The sequence below is a fragment of the Biomphalaria glabrata genome, chromosome 15 (genome assembly GCF_947242115.1).
Source record: "Biomphalaria glabrata chromosome 15, xgBioGlab47.1, whole genome shotgun sequence".
Taxonomy (NCBI): domain Eukaryota; kingdom Metazoa; phylum Mollusca; class Gastropoda; family Planorbidae; genus Biomphalaria; species Biomphalaria glabrata.
In genome coordinates, this window is record NC_074725.1 from 14,942,843 (window position 1) to 14,962,242 (window position 19,400).

The 19,400-nt window shown below is 31.7% G+C and overlaps 1 protein-coding gene across 7 annotated transcripts in view; it reads left to right on the plus strand.

Annotated features, from left to right (window-relative positions):
* The window catches only part of LOC106061791 (sodium leak channel NALCN-like), a 36,210-nt gene that overhangs the window by 13,940 nt on the left and 2,870 nt on the right, over positions 1-19,400 (plus strand). For all 7 annotated transcript variants that reach the window (XM_056013155.1, XM_056013154.1, XM_056013156.1 and 4 more), the window contains 26 exons: positions 3,466-3,540; positions 3,677-3,750; positions 4,373-4,624; positions 5,480-5,590; positions 5,767-5,937; positions 6,036-6,215; positions 6,795-6,915; positions 7,796-7,927; positions 8,297-8,464; positions 8,763-8,867; positions 8,956-9,056; positions 9,168-9,288; positions 9,466-9,564; positions 10,383-10,476; positions 10,956-11,062; positions 12,838-12,918; positions 13,219-13,341; positions 14,024-14,092; positions 14,577-14,725; positions 15,718-15,811; positions 16,121-16,250; positions 16,470-16,585; positions 17,420-17,577; positions 17,698-17,848; positions 18,604-18,795; positions 18,984-19,092. In XM_056013155.1, coding sequence (XP_055869130.1) covers positions 3,466-3,540; positions 3,677-3,750; positions 4,373-4,624; positions 5,480-5,590; positions 5,767-5,937; positions 6,036-6,215; positions 6,795-6,915; positions 7,796-7,927; positions 8,297-8,464; positions 8,763-8,867; positions 8,956-9,056; positions 9,168-9,288; positions 9,466-9,564; positions 10,383-10,476; positions 10,956-11,062; positions 12,838-12,918; positions 13,219-13,341; positions 14,024-14,092; positions 14,577-14,725; positions 15,718-15,811; positions 16,121-16,250; positions 16,470-16,585; positions 17,420-17,577; positions 17,698-17,848; positions 18,604-18,795; positions 18,984-19,092 — 3,283 coding nt within the window. The remainder of the gene's footprint in view (positions 1-3,465; positions 3,541-3,676; positions 3,751-4,372; positions 4,625-5,479; positions 5,591-5,766; positions 5,938-6,035; positions 6,216-6,794; positions 6,916-7,795; positions 7,928-8,296; positions 8,465-8,762; positions 8,868-8,955; positions 9,057-9,167; positions 9,289-9,465; positions 9,565-10,382; positions 10,477-10,955; positions 11,063-12,837; positions 12,919-13,218; positions 13,342-14,023; positions 14,093-14,576; positions 14,726-15,717; positions 15,812-16,120; positions 16,251-16,469; positions 16,586-17,419; positions 17,578-17,697; positions 17,849-18,603; positions 18,796-18,983; positions 19,093-19,400) is intronic.

Sequence of the window (19,400 nt, forward strand, 5' to 3'; positions counted from 1 at the left end):
TGAAGCGGCTACCCTCCTCGGTTGTATGGCTGGTTACAGGTTTTAATAGTTTCTAATATTTTACATGAGTGGCTGATTGAACTGCACATATTCTCTAGCCTCCTTTTGAATATGTGCAATTTGATCAGCATTTTTTGTTTTTCTCACTAAACCAAAATGAATTTGATTAGTCTTCAAATATTTTCTTTAATTTAGAATTCTCAAAATATTTTTTAGTTCTGGAAAGGACGTGAAACAGCTCAAACTGGCAGAGTGTATCAAGCAGAATTTATCAGTTATACTTAAACTTCATGATGACAAAGTTTAAATTATACTATTATTGATTTCTGCTTCTTTTCAATACAGCAAATCTTATTGTATGTATGCTTTAAAAACTCCTAATTGATAATATTTTAGTTCAGGAAAAAAAATCAATTTATTACTATGGGAAAAAAAAGCTTCTTTGCTAACAAACTATATAACGTAAGATTCTCTGTACAACTAGTTGTAACCAGCCATATGATGTCATTAGTTGGACAGGAATGCTGTCAGGGCAGAACAAACCTTCACACTGGACCAAGTTCCTTACCTGTCGTTTTGATTTATTGTGACTTTTTTTCAAAAATAGTTTATACAAATAATTAGTTTTATTTTTTAGTTGGTATAAGGTTGTTTTTTTTTTCCAATGATTGTATGGTTGTTTTTTTTTCATTACTTTATTAATGTGTGTATTTGTTGTATGCATCATGTATAATTATTTAGGTTTTCATTTAGTTTCAGAATACATATTTAAATGTATATATTACTTCTATATTATATATAAAATTGAACACAGTTATGGAGAAAGAAAAACTATTAGATGAATTTTCACATTGATAGTGCAAAGACTTTGTTGTTTTTTATTGATTTCTTTTTTTTTAAAGTTTGAATTTTTGTTTTTCATGAGTGTTTTAGGATGTATGTTTTAGTTTATATGCTTGCAACTGTGTGTGAATCTTTAGAAATAAGAAAATAAATATTTTCCATTTCAACTGCATAAAATGTGGAAAAATATATGCTTAAATAATTATCTTTATTTTTTTTTATCCAATCATTAATGTCTGGTTAGGACACATCAGAGTAAACATAAAAATTTTCAGCATTTTTTTATTAGGTAAATGTATCTTCTAAACTTTGACATGATCAAATTTTGGTTCAATATGTTCAACTCATTTTCAAACACACATTTGTAAGTTTTTTTTTCAAATGAATGCAACTTTTGTTCTGTAGAATTCTATCCAATGAAAAATCCTACCCTCTCTTTCTCATTGATTGATTTCAAAGATTCTTCATTGATCGGATCATTCTTATTATGCTGCTATTTAAAGATTTAGTTTATACACCTGTGCTTTTCAATGTTAAAATAAATTTGTATTTCCTGGGGTTGCTGATTTTTAAATATAATGGCAAAAATAATGGATTTGGCCTTAGCATCATAATCTATAGAACATTTTAAACCATTTTCTAAAAAAAACATTTTAAACATTACAATTCAGATCAGAAATTGAGGTAATTGTTAGCAATTTTTGTTTTAAAAAATTGTTTGGAATAATTTGTTCAACATATGGCATTCATTTTATTTTAGTCAGAGTATTTTAAGTTATCTAGGGCTAGCCAACTAGCTTGAGAGGAGAACTGGTACTCATCACACAAATGATCTGTCTTGATGTGGCAGTAGTTATGACAAAACACTTTAACTACAAGTTATCCATTTTTTGGAATATAGAGAAAACATTCTAAAAAATAAATAACCAGTAGAACACTTAAGAAATAGTTCTTAAGAAATAGTTAGATGTTAAGCTGTAAGAATCAGGTAGTGAAGAAGTTTGAAGTGTTTAATGCTGATAAAAAAAAAAACATTTTCAAATGAATACACTTGATTCTCCTCTTAGTTCTCTCTGTACGTCCTTCTCATTCCTAACAAAAAAACCAACTGTGTGATTCTAAAAAAAAGGAACTCTTGAGAGCATCAGATTATAATGTATGATGAGACTTTCAAAGTAACAGGAATGATGGTTCTAGTTAGGTCACCTTGACAGAGGCCAATCGTTATAGAGGGCCTGAACACTCACATGCAACGGGATAACCTGTAGGCAGTTTAGACCAATAGCTTGTTGCTATTGGTCTAAACTTCCCACAGGTTGTGATGTTGCAAGTCAGTATTAGGCCCTCTATAGCAATTGGTCTCACCTTGACCCTGGTTGCTATAAAAGAAGAAAGCTATATTTATGTTTGATATTTGGTTTGTGTTTTAAATTTCACACTCATGTTGATCTGTTTTTTTTTACACTTTTTGTTTTCATTCATCGTCTCTTTCAACAATTAAACTGATAGCATCAAGTTTGCATTTGATCTCGTTGATCTGAATTTCTATCCAACAGATTGATCTGATTCTGAAAAAAAAAGGATAAAGGGGGGGGGGGGAATAAAAAGATTGACCTAATTTTAATCTCAATAATTTTCCTCTCTAAGATTTCTAGAATTAGTAAGATAGCAATATTGACTAGCTTTTTTACTTTCTCCTATACATAGTATCAGTTAGTCAATAATAAAAACCAGGCAAGCATTCTCAATCTAGAGTTGAACCCTTTCATTCAGCTGCTGACCACCCTTTGTCATTTTCTTCATAAACTGAACACCTCAAATAAGATTTTTATTGTCTTCCTTCCCTGATTATGGGTTGCATACATTTTTTTATTATATATGTTTGACTAGTTTTGGAATGATTTTACATTTCTTTTTTTTTTTTTTTTTTTTACTTTTGCACTTTTTTAGCACTTTATCCGAGCAGCAGCCAAAACAAAAATGATAAAAAAAAGCCTATAAAAAAAATGCGGGAAAAATAACTTCAATCTGCCTTTGTATTTTTATTTATATCACACACTGCTCCTAATCACTTGACACCATTCTTTATACTATTTGATATGATCTCAATGTAAGCATGCTTTTATTTTCATGTTGAATGATTTCACTATTTTCACTCTAGCCTATCTCTAATCATTTTGTTTTTCAGTTGCATGATAAAAACTGGTAATTAGATGTTTCTTTTTTTTTCTTCAGTTATTTAGTTGTTTTTAAAAATGTAGCATTGTTGTATAAGCATTGGGCATAACATTTTTATTTTTTTTAACCTTTGTTTAGCTTTTAGCTTCCTCTGCTTTTGTTTGAAGATTTATTTTAAATGTAAAAAAATTCTTAATTATGATTTTAATTCAAATTTACAATTATTTACGCAATAATAACAAATAAATGTTCATTTAAACAATCTGTTTCAATCAAGCTTCTAGATATAACATTAGTCATTTTATGTCATGTAATCTTTGAAATTTAGCATTATTTTTCTAATTTATCTCATTAAATACATAAAATATTTGTTGTTGTTTCTGCATTGTGAAGCATTATCCAATTTTTTGTCTTTTCTAATCCCTTGTCAATATTTCATTATAGATTGTCATCAGCTTGTTTGTGGCAGTCATTCTGGATAACCTTGAGTTGGATGAAGATATTAAAAAGTTGAAACAAGTAAATGGAATTTGTTAAAATTGATAGTCTAAGTTTTGACTGATATCAGCTTGTTATTTAAATAACTTCAAAATTTTGCTTTTATCAGCTCTACAATTAGTTCAAACCTTTGTGTCATTCATTTGTATGATTCCAGCTGAAATTAAGAGAGCAAAGTCTAGAAACTCAAGAAATGCTGCCCTTGAGACTTAGAATATTCTCCAAGTTTCCGTATGTATTAACTTTTTAGATAGGTGTAGAACTATAGTATTTTTTTAATGGTAGGAAATAATAGAATAAACCCTACCATGAAATCAAATATCACATTTACATGAAAGATAAAAGGTACAAGGGAAATAACATCAAATAACTTTTCCCCCAAAAAAATTTACAAAATAGGAAGCAGCACAACAACAATGTATAAATGGCTATATCAGTCTATTGGCCTAACTAGTCAAAATTGGCAAGTCTGTCAGATGGAATTTATGAGAATTACAAAGAACCATTCCCATATTGACAATATTAAGTATCAAAATTGTAATTAACATTATTAAAGTTTGGTTTGGAAAGGTGACACTCACTTTATAACATAACCATAGTATGTAGATGACTATATCGTCTCAACACTTTTTTTCCTTTCTAGTTGAAAGAAATAGTTAAATAGGGTAGAGGTATTCATTCTTGGAAGAAGATTACCTTTCATCCTTCTGCATTAACCTTGACTGTTGACAATCTAAAAGTCTACACTAAATTATCAGGGAAAAATCTTTTGCATGATCTAATGTATTTGTAGTCATTATTTTTTATTTGTTTATAAAGTAAAATGTTAAGTTTTCTTCTAATATCTGTTCAGTGATCATCCTCAAATGGTGCGATTGTACAAGATGCCTGGAGAATTTCAAATTTCTGACATTCGTGAGAGCTTCATCAGACAGTTCACCAGTCCAGAGGGTAGCCTAAGCCTGGTGGTGGATTCACAGGATCAGCCAGAGAATATTTTGCCTGAGCTTAAGTCCTCCCATATTAAACTCATAAAATCTCCAATGCTGGAAACTCGAAGTGGTGGAACAGTTGAGAAAAAGTCAGCAATAGTCGGCATTATACGGTAGGATAAACACCTTTTTTAAAACATGATTTCTTCTATTTCTGAATGTTTTTTTATTATTTGATTGTCTCTCATTAGTTCTTGAACTTATGTCTTGAGATAACATTTTTGCAAATTAAAAGATCTCTTTTTACTTGGACAAAGTTTTTTTTTCTTTACAGTGGTCGGTCATAAGAGCATTTATAAGTCCAAATAACTTTTTGATGCTGTTTCCTACTTTTGTAATTGAGATATAGATTTGTGTAAATGATATCTAACAGCTTTCTCAGCATCCCACTTTAATGAATGGATTTTTCTTTTTAACGCAGCTGTTAGAAACCAAGACTCAGCAGGCTTATAGAAATGACCAAGGACCCTAAAAAATTCATCTTTGTATTTTTTTTGTCATTTCTTTTGGGTACTGCTGTGGTCTAGACAATCAGTGTTGTGCATTGTTGTGTGTTGTGAACTGCTCAGTACTGGCATGCCAAACTGGCGTAGTCTAGGTCACCATGTGTGTGAGTGTGTACTGTGTTGTTAGGAACTGCATTGTCATTCTTGTGTAATGAAACCTTCAAAAGTGACATGTTTTCTTAGCGTTCTATATAAGGTTACTACAATCAGCCAGAAGTTCTTTGTATCTATGTGAGTTGACAGGTATTTGAACACTTACTAGTTATCCTCTATTTTACTGCATTGAGTTTGACAAACTTTTATGCCAGTCTTTATGTCAATGTTTTCTTTCAAATTTTTCAAAAATCTTTTTTTCTTTTCTTTTTATTTCAAATCTGAAGAGATTATTATTATTATTTGAATGCATTACCTCTTTTATCAATGTTGATACAATCATTTAATTAAAATGTTTGTTATTTTTAGAGATGCAAATCAGCAGAAGATAATCAGTGGTGGTTCTGCACAGCTAGTCCCTGTTGGTGGAAGAACTATGTCCATTTTAGCCCATCAACATCAGATTCGCATGGAGAGAAGGTATTTAAATAGATTATTTCTAAAATTTTCCATATGAATGCTGAACATTTCCTGAAGTATATATCAATAATTTATAGTAAATGAGCATACTCAAAATTAAAGTTTAGAAAATACTAAGCCTCTTGCAAATTTTAGAATTGAAAATGTTCTGAAATGTTACTTTTTGTTTCTGTCAGTCGTAGCACCAGAGGAGGATCTCGTCCAACTAGTCTGAAGTTAAAAGCACACCCTGCCATGAAAGAAAATGGGGATATTAATCCACATGCCACATTGATGGGAGTACGGCGTATGGATGACCTTGACATTAAAGATATTCAGCAGAAAAAGCAGCAGGCTGAACAAAAGAGGTTTGTTTATTTTTAACATCATTGCAAATATTCTTTTTCACAACTAATTAAATCTAGTCTTTCCTAACACTAAAGGCACTCTGTCTGAACATCCACAGAAATCAGCAAGAAGTAGACTTGAGAGAAAACCATCCCTACTTTGATACTCCACTCTTTCTGATTGGACGAGAAAGTAAGGTGCGGAAAATTTGTGAAATGATAGTCAATGCCAAGTATGATTACGTCTTGCGAGATCCTGACACTGGGAAAAAAATCAAGTCTAACTATAAGCAGCTTCAGTGAGTTGTTACTTTTGTCTTTGAATTGACTCTATCTTAAAACTGAGATGAAAATTTTTTGTTTCAATTTTTTTTTGTAAGAGAGACTTAAGTCTTTAAGTTTTTTATATTAATGCTGATTGTCTAAGGAATTAACTAGTTAAATGTTGAAGTACAATACAATGTCTCTAAATCATTGTTTACTTTAGTTCATTATGCTGGCCACATGACACCCTCTTTAACCACAGAAAAGAATATCTTTACATGATCTTTACATGATTAGTCTCATAGATCGCAAGGTCTGATAAGGAAACTGTACTTTACTTTTTTTTTCTACAAGTTTTTATGATTTGTAAAATTTTTAAAATTTAACTTATGAATACAGTATAAAGTCTTTCTATCTGATGATTTTTTTCATACAAACTACTTCCTTCTAGAATGAAAAAGATAATACCCTAAAGCCCATACCTCATGCAGAGGTTTAACCTTAGAGAATTTATCAGAAGTGATGTGGAAAAATTATAGACTTCTCATTGACCTTTATAAACCATCTCTTTTTTAGTCATACATTTACCAATAAATGTAACATTTTATTTCCAGTAAACTGTTGGGCCTGGTGACCTACTTAGATTGGGTGATGATCATTGTCACTATACTCTCCTGCATATCAATGTGTTTTGAAACACCAAAAAAGAGAATCATGGAAAATCCTGAGTTACAAGTAAGTTGGGTTTTTTGTATTACAGAAAAAGAGTTTTTTAAATATATCATTAGGTTCCTAAGTAGACTGGATTCTTTTCTGTTAAAATTATAATAAACAGTATGTAAGACTGCAAAAACATGTGTGGTGTTTCAGTTCAATTTATTCAACATATTCTTATGCATACACAAGAAGTGTAATTGACATCTTCATTTTCACTTGTCTACTAGTGTCTACACACTTGAAAAAATAATTTAAACAAGACTTAACTCACTAAAAATACATGTCTTTTCTCTCTCACGTCTTTTGCTAATCTTCTCCTGTTCAGCTTTCACACCAATATTTATCAACTCTTCAGCTTACACAACCAAAATATCTGCTCTACTTTCCTTATGGTTACATCAGAAACACACATATTCACTCCATAACACCCTTGCTTGAAGTCTACCTGTTTTCCAGTCCTGTCTGCAAGCACCTTAGATGGCTTAGCATTATTGTTCTTGAGTGGCTTTAGAAATTTTTGATTAATTATAACCTTTAAAAACTCTTGAATTTTATGATTTAAAAAAAAAATTGGTTACCCAACTATAAAAAAAAAAAAGATTGAAAATAATTCTAAAATTCCTCTTAGTTTAATAAACACTTACATGTTTGATAGTGATCTTCAGAAATGTTAGGTAGAAAAACATTGTTTATTAGAGACCCAGGGAAGGTGGGATGTGAAGACTAAGTAGTTCAGATCTCAAAACAATGAAAAGAAACTTAAGGTCAGCCTTTAGTTACAAAGGAGGCGCAGTTCTAAGTAATAATTTTGTATATATATATTAACACTTCATCACTTTAACCCCTTCAAGTCATTCCATTTTTTATAGCCTTAATGTTTTTTTTCATTGTGTCCCAGGTTGCAGAGTATGTTTTTGTTGTGTTCATGAGTGTAGAAATGGGTTTGAAAATCATCTCTAATGGTCTGCTCTTTACACCTAATGCTGTTGTCAATGATTTTAGAGGCATACTTGATTTATTTATATATGGGGTAAGTTGTTTTTTTAAATCATAGTTCATTGAGTGTCTTATTAACTTAAGGCTAAAAGTTTGTTTTTTTTCCTTTTTTTTCTCCCTTCTTTTAAATAATTTGTTTCAATATTCCTGTGGTTAGATAGTAAACAAAGCAATGTAAATGTTTATGTGTTTCATTTTTTTTTTTTGAGACATTGACTGATCTTAAATATTTAGCAAAAAAAAGCAATCATAAACTGAAGAGAATTAACTGTGTTAAGCTATCACTCCTACATACTGCTAAAGTCCACAAAAAAACCCAACCTCCTTCAGGATTTAATCTGTTGATTAGGCTTAAAGCTGCAGTCGCTAATATTCTATGTTGATTTATTTCCACCAAATCCAGGTCAGCATAGTGTTTGTGTTCTGGATGCCTAAGAACATAGAGCCCCATTCAAAGGAACACATTCTTATGCTACTGAGGTGCTGCCGACCACTCAGAATCTACAGCCTTGTTCCTCACATGAGGAGAGTTGTCTATGAGCTGGTGAGAGGGTTCAAAGAAATTGTTTTGGTCAGTATGCTTTTAGATTTGTTGACTTTTCTTTCTCTTATTCTGAATAATTTAACAAATTCTATTACCTTGTGCCTATTCTTGCATTACCTAGGGGAGGATTTAATCTTCATTAGCAACTTTTTTTTTCTGACTCTTGATTCAGGAACTCTGCAGATGCTAAGCAAGTCCAATCCTTGTTACCATCCTCTTATCTGTCTGTTGTCTGGTTCATTTTTGTAATATATATATATATATGTGTGTGTGTGTGTGTGTGTTTTAAATATAACTTATTATGTTTTTTTTCTTCCCTTGATAGGTCTCAGTTTTACTTATTGTTCTTATGTTTGTATTTGCCATCTGTGGGGTCCATATACTGGGAGGCAGGCTTGCTAAATGTAATGATCCAAACATAACTACCAAGGTAAGTCAAGCCTGCTACATTCACATACAGTTTTCATTCATACAAGCTATGTGTTTCTTATATCAAGTTTGTTTTTTTTATATCCTAGGAGGATTGTCATGGTATATACCTGGTAGAGGTGCTGGTGACCAAAATGGCACTAAGTCCTGAACCTGGCAATGTACCTGCCATGTATGTACCTCGAGCCTGGTAAGTTTGTTCACTGGTCCTTCATTGTCATGTTTTTTATAATTTTATTTTATGTTTTTTTTTCCTTTTTTAATTTTTATTTTTTACTATTTAACTTTTTTCTTCTGAAAGGATTAATCCCCGTAATTTTAACTTTGACAATATTGGAAATGCTATGCTGGCTTTATTTGAAGTGTTGTCTTTAGAAGGATGGTTAGAAGTTCGTGATGTCATCAGCTCAAGAGTTGGCATAGTAAGTTAATAATAATGCTATCTGCTAAAGAAAGAAAAATACTATCATAATATGTAATACATTTGTTTATCTTTTGAGAAATTGTTACTTAAACTGTTATCCTTCACTGGTTTCCTTTTTTTATGTCTTAACTATGAAACAAATTTAACTAATGACTCATTCATTGTTTTTCTCCAGGCTGAAGCCATTTATATTCATTTTTTTGTTTTTATTGGCTACATGATTGGTCTAACTCTCTTTGTTGGTGTAGTCATTGCAAACTATGGCGAAAATAAGGTCAGGAAATAAATAAATACTTTTTGTACTGTATTGTAGTCACATTGTCATCAATGTTTGGATTGGTTAAAATAGAACTTGGCCACATAGATCATTAGAGCTCATAGATAAACTTGACCATCTGACATTCATTTCCCTTAAAACAGTCCCAAATATTCTTATATCAAGCCATCATAATAATATGAAACTCATCTGCATCTACAACCATCATTCTTTTCAACAAAGGTTCAAACTATCAAATTTTACAGTCCAATTATTAATTTCTATCACAGCACAAAGATGCATTCAAAACTTTTCCTCAGTACTATATGACATTCCTTGACAGCTTACACTAGTCTCAACATCATTCTGTTAAATATTAAACCATCACACTATTTCCTATGAAACAATTAATATGCTGATTTCTATCTATAGTAAGAAAAAAAAAACATAACCCTGGTTCTCAAATGTCTACACAAAATACACTCAATATACATCCTGGATACACCTAACACACTGAATTATATTAATACAATCAGTTCATATCATAGAAAAATAGGTCTTACGCACACTTCTTTACATTTATACACAGCTTACTTGTAAATATTTCACAGTGTAAATGCAATACATGAAAATCTATTTTAGGTATGCCTAGTATTTAAAAGAATTAAAATGTGCTAAAATTGCTATAAGCTTAGGAATTTCCCAAAGTCAAAGCTTTGACTTTCTAGACAAACATTTGCACTTTCTTATCTTTCATTTTACTATCTTACAAAACTACATTTTACGGACTGCAAGAAAATTAATATTAACAGAAGATTTATTTTTTGTTTAATTAGGGCACTGCACTGTTGACTGTGGACCAGAGAAGATGGCTGGACTTGAAAGGCAGAATAAAACTTGCTCAGCCATTACACATACCTCCAAGACCAGGTCAGTTTCATTTAAAATTGGTAGTAATTAGAAAAATACGGTCTCATAAGATTACAAAAAAATGTGTTTTTTTATTCATTGTATACTGTTTTGTATAGAGTGCCAATCAAATTCATTGTTGCATATACTTAGTTACGGTTTGGATTAGGATTGGTATCATTTCAGTTAAGTTAGTTAGTATATCTATCTCTATATTGTCTTCTATACTTAAATATACTAACTTAGACTTAGGTCCTCCTGCAGCCCTTGTGCATAGGGCGGCAAGCTCTCTCCACAGAGATCGGTCATAGACGACTTCCAAATCCTCTTGCTAGCTTTTGCCCACAAATTTTAGGTCTTCCAATAAGGTGTGATGTCATGTTATACATGGAGTGCGTTGTTTTTTGCTTTCTTCTTTTTGGCTTCCATGTTATAGATAAACTTGCCTTATCCTTTGAATAAGTAGCATAATTTATAATTTTTTGATTTTGCTTTTTTAGAAAGAAATATGTTCCGAACTTTGGTGTATGACATCACTCAGCATCTATACTTCAAGAGATTCATTGTGTTCCTTGTAATAGCCAACTGTTTGATGCTTTCTGTTCCTGTAAGTTAAAATAATTAGCCATTTTTAGCCACCCCGAAAGGGGAAAAGACGCTATTAGTTTTGTGTGGCCTGTCTGTCCATCCGTCTTGTTTAGATCTCAGAAACTAGAAGAGAAAATGAAAATTGGACATCATGATATTTTAGCTCATTCAAAGTTCTGATGCAACGGCTACTTTTTCTTTTCTGAAAGCAAAAAATTTAATTTTTTAAATCAACTATGCAAGCAGTTTTTTCATAAAAATAAACCATTTTTACAACTATTCACTTTTAATTGTAACAAACATTGGAGGCTTTTTAGTAAGGGAGATGACTATTTGCCATTTTTTAAACACATTTATGCAAATCGTTTTACATTTTTGATCAAAAAATATTATTTTTTTACAATTGTATTGCTAAGTTATGTAAGTTTTGTCATACTAATTACTACATTTACAAAAAATTTTTTAACTTTTTTTTAAAGAGAAAAAAATCTATTTACTAAGCAAAAAAGTTGGACATAATTTAAAACAACAATTAATAAGTAGGTTTTCATATTATCGCGTGAACTGAAGAGCACTCTGATATGCACGGAACACAAAACTAAAGGAATTTTTTAAATTTTTCTTACGGAAATGCTTTTTTCTTGAGGCTTTGTATAAGAGATTGACCCTTTTACAAAACAATTAGATCAATTAGATACTCATTATAAGACATCAGTTAGGCCAGGTTTACATCTAACATCACATTCACTTTCACCTATCCCTTGGTCTGCTGGAACTTTGGGGCACCACACAGGATCTGTCAACCTTCTTTCTCCATTCTTCTCTGTCATTTGCCTTTGATAGAATTTAATACCGATATTCTTCTTAAAATATTGAAACCTGCCTTTTTTCCTGCTTGGGTGGACCACTTCGGGGGCCGATTTTGAGTTTGTATTTCCGTTTCCACACAAACTGTCTTTGTAACCTTGTTTATATTTTTTTTTATTTTGAGGCATTGGTTTAATAATCTTGGGGGGGGTCTTTCATTTAATGCCCTTGGAGTTGATGTTAAACACATTTTAACAATCTTAATACTCATTACTTGATTTAGGTGTGTAATATATATTCAATACTAAAGTGAGAATATGCTGATTACTACCCAAAAGTACTTTAATTTATTTATTAAATCCTTTTTTTGAAATTACATTTTTTATTGTTATTTTGAATGGTTATAAGTACACAAGCACCCGTGCAACACATTCATTATATTGTTTTATTTGTATATCAGTAGATACTATCCACATCTTTTACTCTATAGTACTTCTTTTACTATTTTGAACAACAACCCCTTCCTTTTTTTTTCACACCTTGCGATCTATAGGGCAGATGATGAAAATGTCATCTGTTTCTATGACAGACAGATAACAAGGGTTTCATGTGACTAGCACAAATGACCAATCACATTTACTTTCTCCCAACTAATGTCAGGTACCCATTAGCGTTGGGTAGGCTCAAAAATTTCAAAACTCAAATCACAGTCTTCATTGAGATTTGAATCTGAATCCACTTGGTTCAGGTGCCGAGTGTTCTATTATTCAACTACCATACCTACATTGTGATGTAATTTAACTATTTGGTGGAAAGATTATTCTTTGGAGTATTTGCTTTTGAAAACATTCTTAAACGCATTAAAATAACTGTGTCTGTAGTTTTCACTGAAAGTTGTGATGCTCTTTCCAAAACTGAATTTCTCTAAGTTTGTTTACTAAAATTCTTTGTATAAATATTGATGCATGATTTTCTTCTTTCCTGCAGTGGAAAGATGATGCTAACAAGTCCACCATGTACATTCTTGCTGGCTTCTCCACTGCTTTCACTTTGCTCTTCTTTTTAGAGGTAACATTTGCTATTTTACATTTCATTATTAGAATGGACATGATTCAAGTTAAGGCAGTGGTTCATAAATCTGATAAATTAGTTTTTGTTTCTAGTTTACAATAGTAATTCTTATACAAGGGTTCTTCAAGTTTCATTTTTATTTTAGTTTCAGAAAAATGTTCTCCCTTATTGTAAATGTAAAAAAAAATGTTTTTTCTTTAGAAAGATAACTGAATGAAATAAATATTTTGATATAGTTTCCTCACCTCCTATCTAGAACAACAGATAACACTTACTGGTTTAATTCTTATCTTGCAGGTGATAATGAAAATGATAGCCCTGTCTCCTGCTGGCTACTGGACCAGCAGAAGAAATAGGTTTGATATGTTTGTCACACTACTTGGAGTCATATGGATTATATTACACTACAGTTCATCACAGGTAGCAGTGGGTATTTTACTACTTTTTGAACTATCATATGCATTATATTATGCCGTTATCAACATATATGTAGGATCAATAAGTTATATTTGAATAGGGGAGTGGCACGCCAAGCACATCTGTATATCCTTATATCTGACTCATTCTCTATAATTTAGTGAAGTTTTCAACAGAGTACACTGGGAGATAAACAGAAAATTAAAAAAACAAAGAAGTAGGAAACATAGATGCTTTCTGTCAATTTTTTTTTATAGATTTTGACTTATCTTTGATAGAATATTAAGTGATGGTTTTTCTTGTTTAAATGCTTAATGAAGCATAAAACTCAAATACTTACTAGATAACGAATAGCAATTTTATACTTACAAAAATGTAACACTGAAAAATCTTAATTATTCTGCATAAAAGTAATAAGCATTGTCTATTTAAACCGTTAAAACAGTATTGGGTTTAAAAATATGAAAATAAAGATACCATTTTAAACTAATTTCATTCAAAGTGATTACATATTATACTTTCTTTTCAATTTTTACAAACACTTTTAACTTTGTATGTACAATGAAGTAAACATATTTTATTTTTCAGGGGTTCATATTTTTAGAACCCTTAGTTAACTATTTGTTGTTTTTTTTGTATGATGGTACAATAGCTTTGAGTAACAATTGTGTGTTTATTTCTACAGTCAGAGCACATTAACTCGCTGGGCTACATCGTTATTGTTCTAAGATTTTTTACTGTCACTGGCAAACATGTAAGTAGATTTTGGTGGAACTGATTTCACATATTGTTATGCTGTTCATTGGCCTCAGTATTCTTGACAAATGAGATTAATAGACTTATTCTCCTAAAGAAAAGCCCTAAATCTAAATATAATTTACCTATAATCCAGTGCTGCATAAAGTTTCCCTTTCAGACCTTGTAATCTATGGAACAGATGGTGTAAAGGTCATCTGTTTCTGTGGCTCACGGTTAATGAGGGTGTCATGTGGCCAGCACAGTGACCAACCACCTTTACTATTCCACAACTAATGTCAGGGTGGACTCAGAGGAGCCCTAAGGTCCTGAAATTAAAAATGCTAGTCTTCACCAGGATTCAAACTCGGGGCCCTTCAGTTTGTAAGCCAAGCACTTTACCTCTCTGCCACAATGCCTCTCCTAGTGCTACAAAATCTTGTGTTATTCCATTTCATACATTTATCATTGTTTCTATTTTCTTGTTAATTCTATTTCTGTAGGCAACCTTGAAGATGTTGATGCAGACTGTGGTCATGTCATTGTTTAAAGCTTTGTTTATCATCATGGGCATGTTTTTACTGATGTTGTTTTATGCCTATGCTGGTGTCATCCTGTTTGGCAGTGTCAAATATGGATACAACCTTGGAAGGTACTGACTTGTTTCAACAGTTAACTTGTATTGGGTATTGATTTTAAACACTATTAGAAAGCATCTCTTATGAGGATAAGATTGTACACAGGTAATTGTGGATTTCAAAGTAGATAGTATCAAAGCAATGCTTATAGCTGGGTGAGACACTTGTAGGATGCTGGAATAGCATGCTTTTTCACTGAGATTATGAATTGTGTAACAAAAATGCTCCCTGAAAATGTTTCAAAGATCCTCTCAAACATTATCTTATTCCTTATTCTTTCTGGCACAGTTTATAACAATAATTGGCTTCTGAAATTAAACAGCTGAATCATGGCACATACACATGACCCTTTCTAAATCAGGTTGATAAGAACCTAAATCAACCCTCAACAGATAGTCTGCCTCATATGTGAGAAAATATATAGACAACTGCTTGGTTTAGGTAGACCCATGAAATACTGATACTGAAATACTTTTTCCTTACTCTATACTTTTCCTTAACCTTCCAAATCTATTATTGTTTTAAGTTTTTATTATATTTTTTATTGTACATTACTTATCAAATATTTAAATTGTTTAAAGTCAATATGAAGAGCAATTTTATTCCTGACTAATCATCAGGGTAGTTATATTTCAAATTTTATGATTGATTCATTTACACAGTTTACTTTTGCTTCTATTTTCTTTTTGGAAAAGTCATTTTTAGGTCAAATGTTGTATATAAAGCTACCTGATTTTTAATTTTCATAGACAATTTCTGTTAATCATTAAAACTGAATGCACTCAGAAATATCTTAATCTCAGCAGAAATCTCAACTGTCACCATTGGTTTAACTCCAGACACCTCAAAGTCTCTTAAATCTTTATAGGCTGTACATAAGAGTGAAATTTGTTATCTTTGGCTTATGTCCATTAAGGAATGTCTTTTTTTGGGAGGGAGAGGGGAGAGGCAGAAAATAATTTTATGTCATACATGTTTAATCCATGAACATTTTTTTTTGCTCTAGACAAGCCAACTTTGAGACAGCTTTCAATGCAATACTTTTGCTGTTTAGGATAGTGACTGGTGAAGACTGGAACAAAATCATGCATGATTGTATGGTGAGTGTTAAGTTTTATCTACTTAAGTGCATCATACAAGTGGACTCTATACAAACAACCTACCATAGTTAGGAATATAAATGTTTATTTGCCCTTTGTAAATATAAAAATATATCATATATATATATATATATATATATATATATATATATATATATATATATATATATATATATATATATATATATATATATATATATATATATATATATATATATATATATATATATATATATAAAAGATGTTCATTTACAAGCTTTCAAAGAACAGTGATCTAACTAAAAGATTTTGTTTCCCTTTGCATGACAGGTGAGCACCCCATTCTGTTCAAAGGGAGGAAATTTCTGGCAAACAGACTGCGGAAATTATTTTGCTTCTATAGTTTATTTCTGTTCTTTCTATGTCATCATCACCTACATTGTTCTCAATCTTCTAGTTGGTGAGTAATGCCTTTAGTGTTATTAAGAACAAATTTATAGTTTTTCTCTTCAATACTCGAACATCAAAGATATTTATTGTAGATGTATTGTTTAATGTATGTCTGTAAAAAAAATAATTCAATTTTCATTTTTGTTATTTAGAATGAAGTTAGCTTTGTTTAGTAATTATTGATTGTTTATAATTGGTTCATTAAGAATGTTTGTGTGTGTGTTTTCAGCCATCATCATGGAAAACTTCTCCTTGTTTTATTCTAATGAAGAAGATGCTCTCTTGAGTTACAATGATATCAGACAGTTTCAGAATACTTGGAATTTAGTTGATATCAACAGAAAAGTAAGTCTTTTTTTTAGAGTATTTGTGGCCTTTATAATTCATGGAATAGATATGGTTAGTCTTAAATAAATACCTGGGCATTAACTATTGTCAGAACATTGTTCCTCAAACAGCAGTTCCCCCATCTTTATGTACCTAATGTGTCCAAAGAAACAGCAGGTATCTAATACAGTTTGGGATCAACAGCGTTGCCTGGGTGTAGCACGGTGTTGCTAGTTGAATTATTTTTTCCTCAGGGTTAAGCTTTTCCCATGTTTTGGCATAGCCACTAGGCACCAGAGGTTTGTATACTGAGGCCAATGAGCCCTTCATGCCCGAAGCTGTTTTAGGGGTCAGTTACTTGTCTTTGCCCCCTTCTTCTGTCAGTGATAACTGTTCTGCCAGATCCAATATCTGAGCCACACGTGAATGCTAGTAGTTGGTCTGGTTGTCGGAGGCTATTTGAGATGCATGTCATTGGAAGCATTTTATAGGTTGTGGAGTGCTTATGTTCATTACCACTTCTGCCAATAACAACCTAATGGAACCTTTTAGAGTATACTAAAACATATAATGTTAACAAATACTTTGCTTTTGGCATATTTAATTTCTTTAATGTTATTTAATTTCTTTTATTTGCCATTTGCAAAATACCCTAGGTAACCTTTATGAGCATTAAATTGTAACTTAATTAGCGTGTTGAATCTACAACTGACATAGTGATTGCCTTCTGAGATAAAGGATTTCAAAGTTTTCTTATAAGATTGTCATGAAGTAACTTAGTGGAAACTGATGTTACATGTGAAATAATAATTTCAGTGTGGCAATAATAAAATGTTAATCTTCAATTTCCAGGGCATGATCCCTGCAAGAAGAGTGCGTTTCCTTCTGCGACTCCTTCGAGGAAGATTAGAAGTAGACCTTGAAAGGGACAGGCTCTTGTTCAAACATATGTGTTACGAGATAGAAAAACTGCATCAGGGAGGGGAAGTCACTTTCCATGATGTTCTCAGGTACATTCTTTCTATATCAGAATTTTTATTGATCCAAATTTTGTATCCACAAACAAATTAACTGATGACAATTCATAACAATTTCACTAACTCTTAAAAAATGTTTTCTTCTTTCTCTAGCATGCTGTCCTATCGTTCTGTAGACATCCGTAAATCTCTGCAGCTAGAAGAGTCTCTGGCTAGGGAGGAGCTGGAGTTCACCATAGAGGAGGAAGTCGCAAAACAAACTATCAAAAATTGGTTGGACAAATGCCTGAAGAGAATCAGAGCTGTATGTTCTAGAACATTGTATACCTTGTTAGATTTACAGCATTGTAGTCAATGAATCATTTACTTAGCAACTTGTATGATACGGTACTTAGCCCTTTTTTATATTGTGCTTGATAGCCTCACACTACTGTATTGGGTTATATTCATATATTATCTTTAAGAGTTTATATTTTAAATTGGTATTTAAGAGTTTGAATAGAAATAATAAAATGTGCTTCCATAATTATTGCACAAAATAGTGGAGTCTAGGAGGTATCATTGATTTCCTACTTAATTTGAGTATTTTTCTTTACCTAAGACCCCATTTTATGTGTGGCATGTGGCCCCAGTATCTTCTGATGTACACATTTCTACAAATAGGGCTTCATTTTGTTGGTAATTATATTTTCGTAAACTTACTTTCAGACAAATATGAAAGTAAATTTTTTCTTGGATTGGGTTCATAATCCTTAACACTTCAACAAAGAAAATGTTTAAGAATGACAAAAGGATTCAAATGTTGCTATGTGCAGCTCATCCTCTTGCAATAAATAAGAGCAATTTAGGTATTGTCAGAGATTTGTTCATCTGTAATGTTAAACCCACCTGCTTTATATCATAACACTGCTCTTTATCAAGCAGAGATTTTGTATCCATTGGGACTCTTGTGGCAAAATGTTACACTAAGGAAGTTAGTTACAATTGAAGTGCAACTGTATTTTAATATTAATCAATTAGTATTTAAGAACATATTTTTAACGATTGCATTTATTTCAGAGGGAGCATTCCAACATTATTTCCAATCTAAGGGCTACAAATGAACCAATGTTTACTGTAACGGAGTTGTCTCTCATGAACCCTGACAACAAAGAGGAGAACAAAGAGGATGGTCAGGCACCACCACGTACTCGTAAGAAAGGCCATGTGGAGCTTCGTACTCCTGTCATTCAGCCTCCTAGTTTGTCACAGGTTAAGCACAATATCTGATTGTTACCTCATAGTTTCTTTTTTAACTAAAATAAAGAATTGCATTTTTAACAAATTTTTTAATCTTACTTTTCTGTTGAATACTAATAGCATATGTATATACAAAATGAATTCTTCAATTTTGCCAATTAGTGAGTAATTGTTTCTTTGTTTTTTTTTCCTCAATATAGGCTGGTTCGAGCAGAAAGTTTTTAACACCTCCGTTAAATGAAGGAGGGACTAGGTCAGAGAAAGATAGAACAAGTCTAAGAAGGCGCAGTTGTAAAGCTTCCAATTCTTGTATGTTATTATCATTACACATTCTTCCTTTAACTCCAGACATTCTTAAATGTTTCACCATTACTTTTTACTTTGCTCTTAGCATAATACTACTCTCCCATTTGTGACATTCTATGCCCAGCCTACTTAACATAATACTACTCTCCCATTTGTGACATTCTTAGCCCAGCCTACTTAACATACTACTCTACCATTTGTGACATTCTTAGCCCAGCCTACTTAACATAATATTACTCTACCATTTGTGACATTCTTAGCCCAGCCTACTTAACATACTACTCTACCATTTGTGACATTCTTAGCCCAGC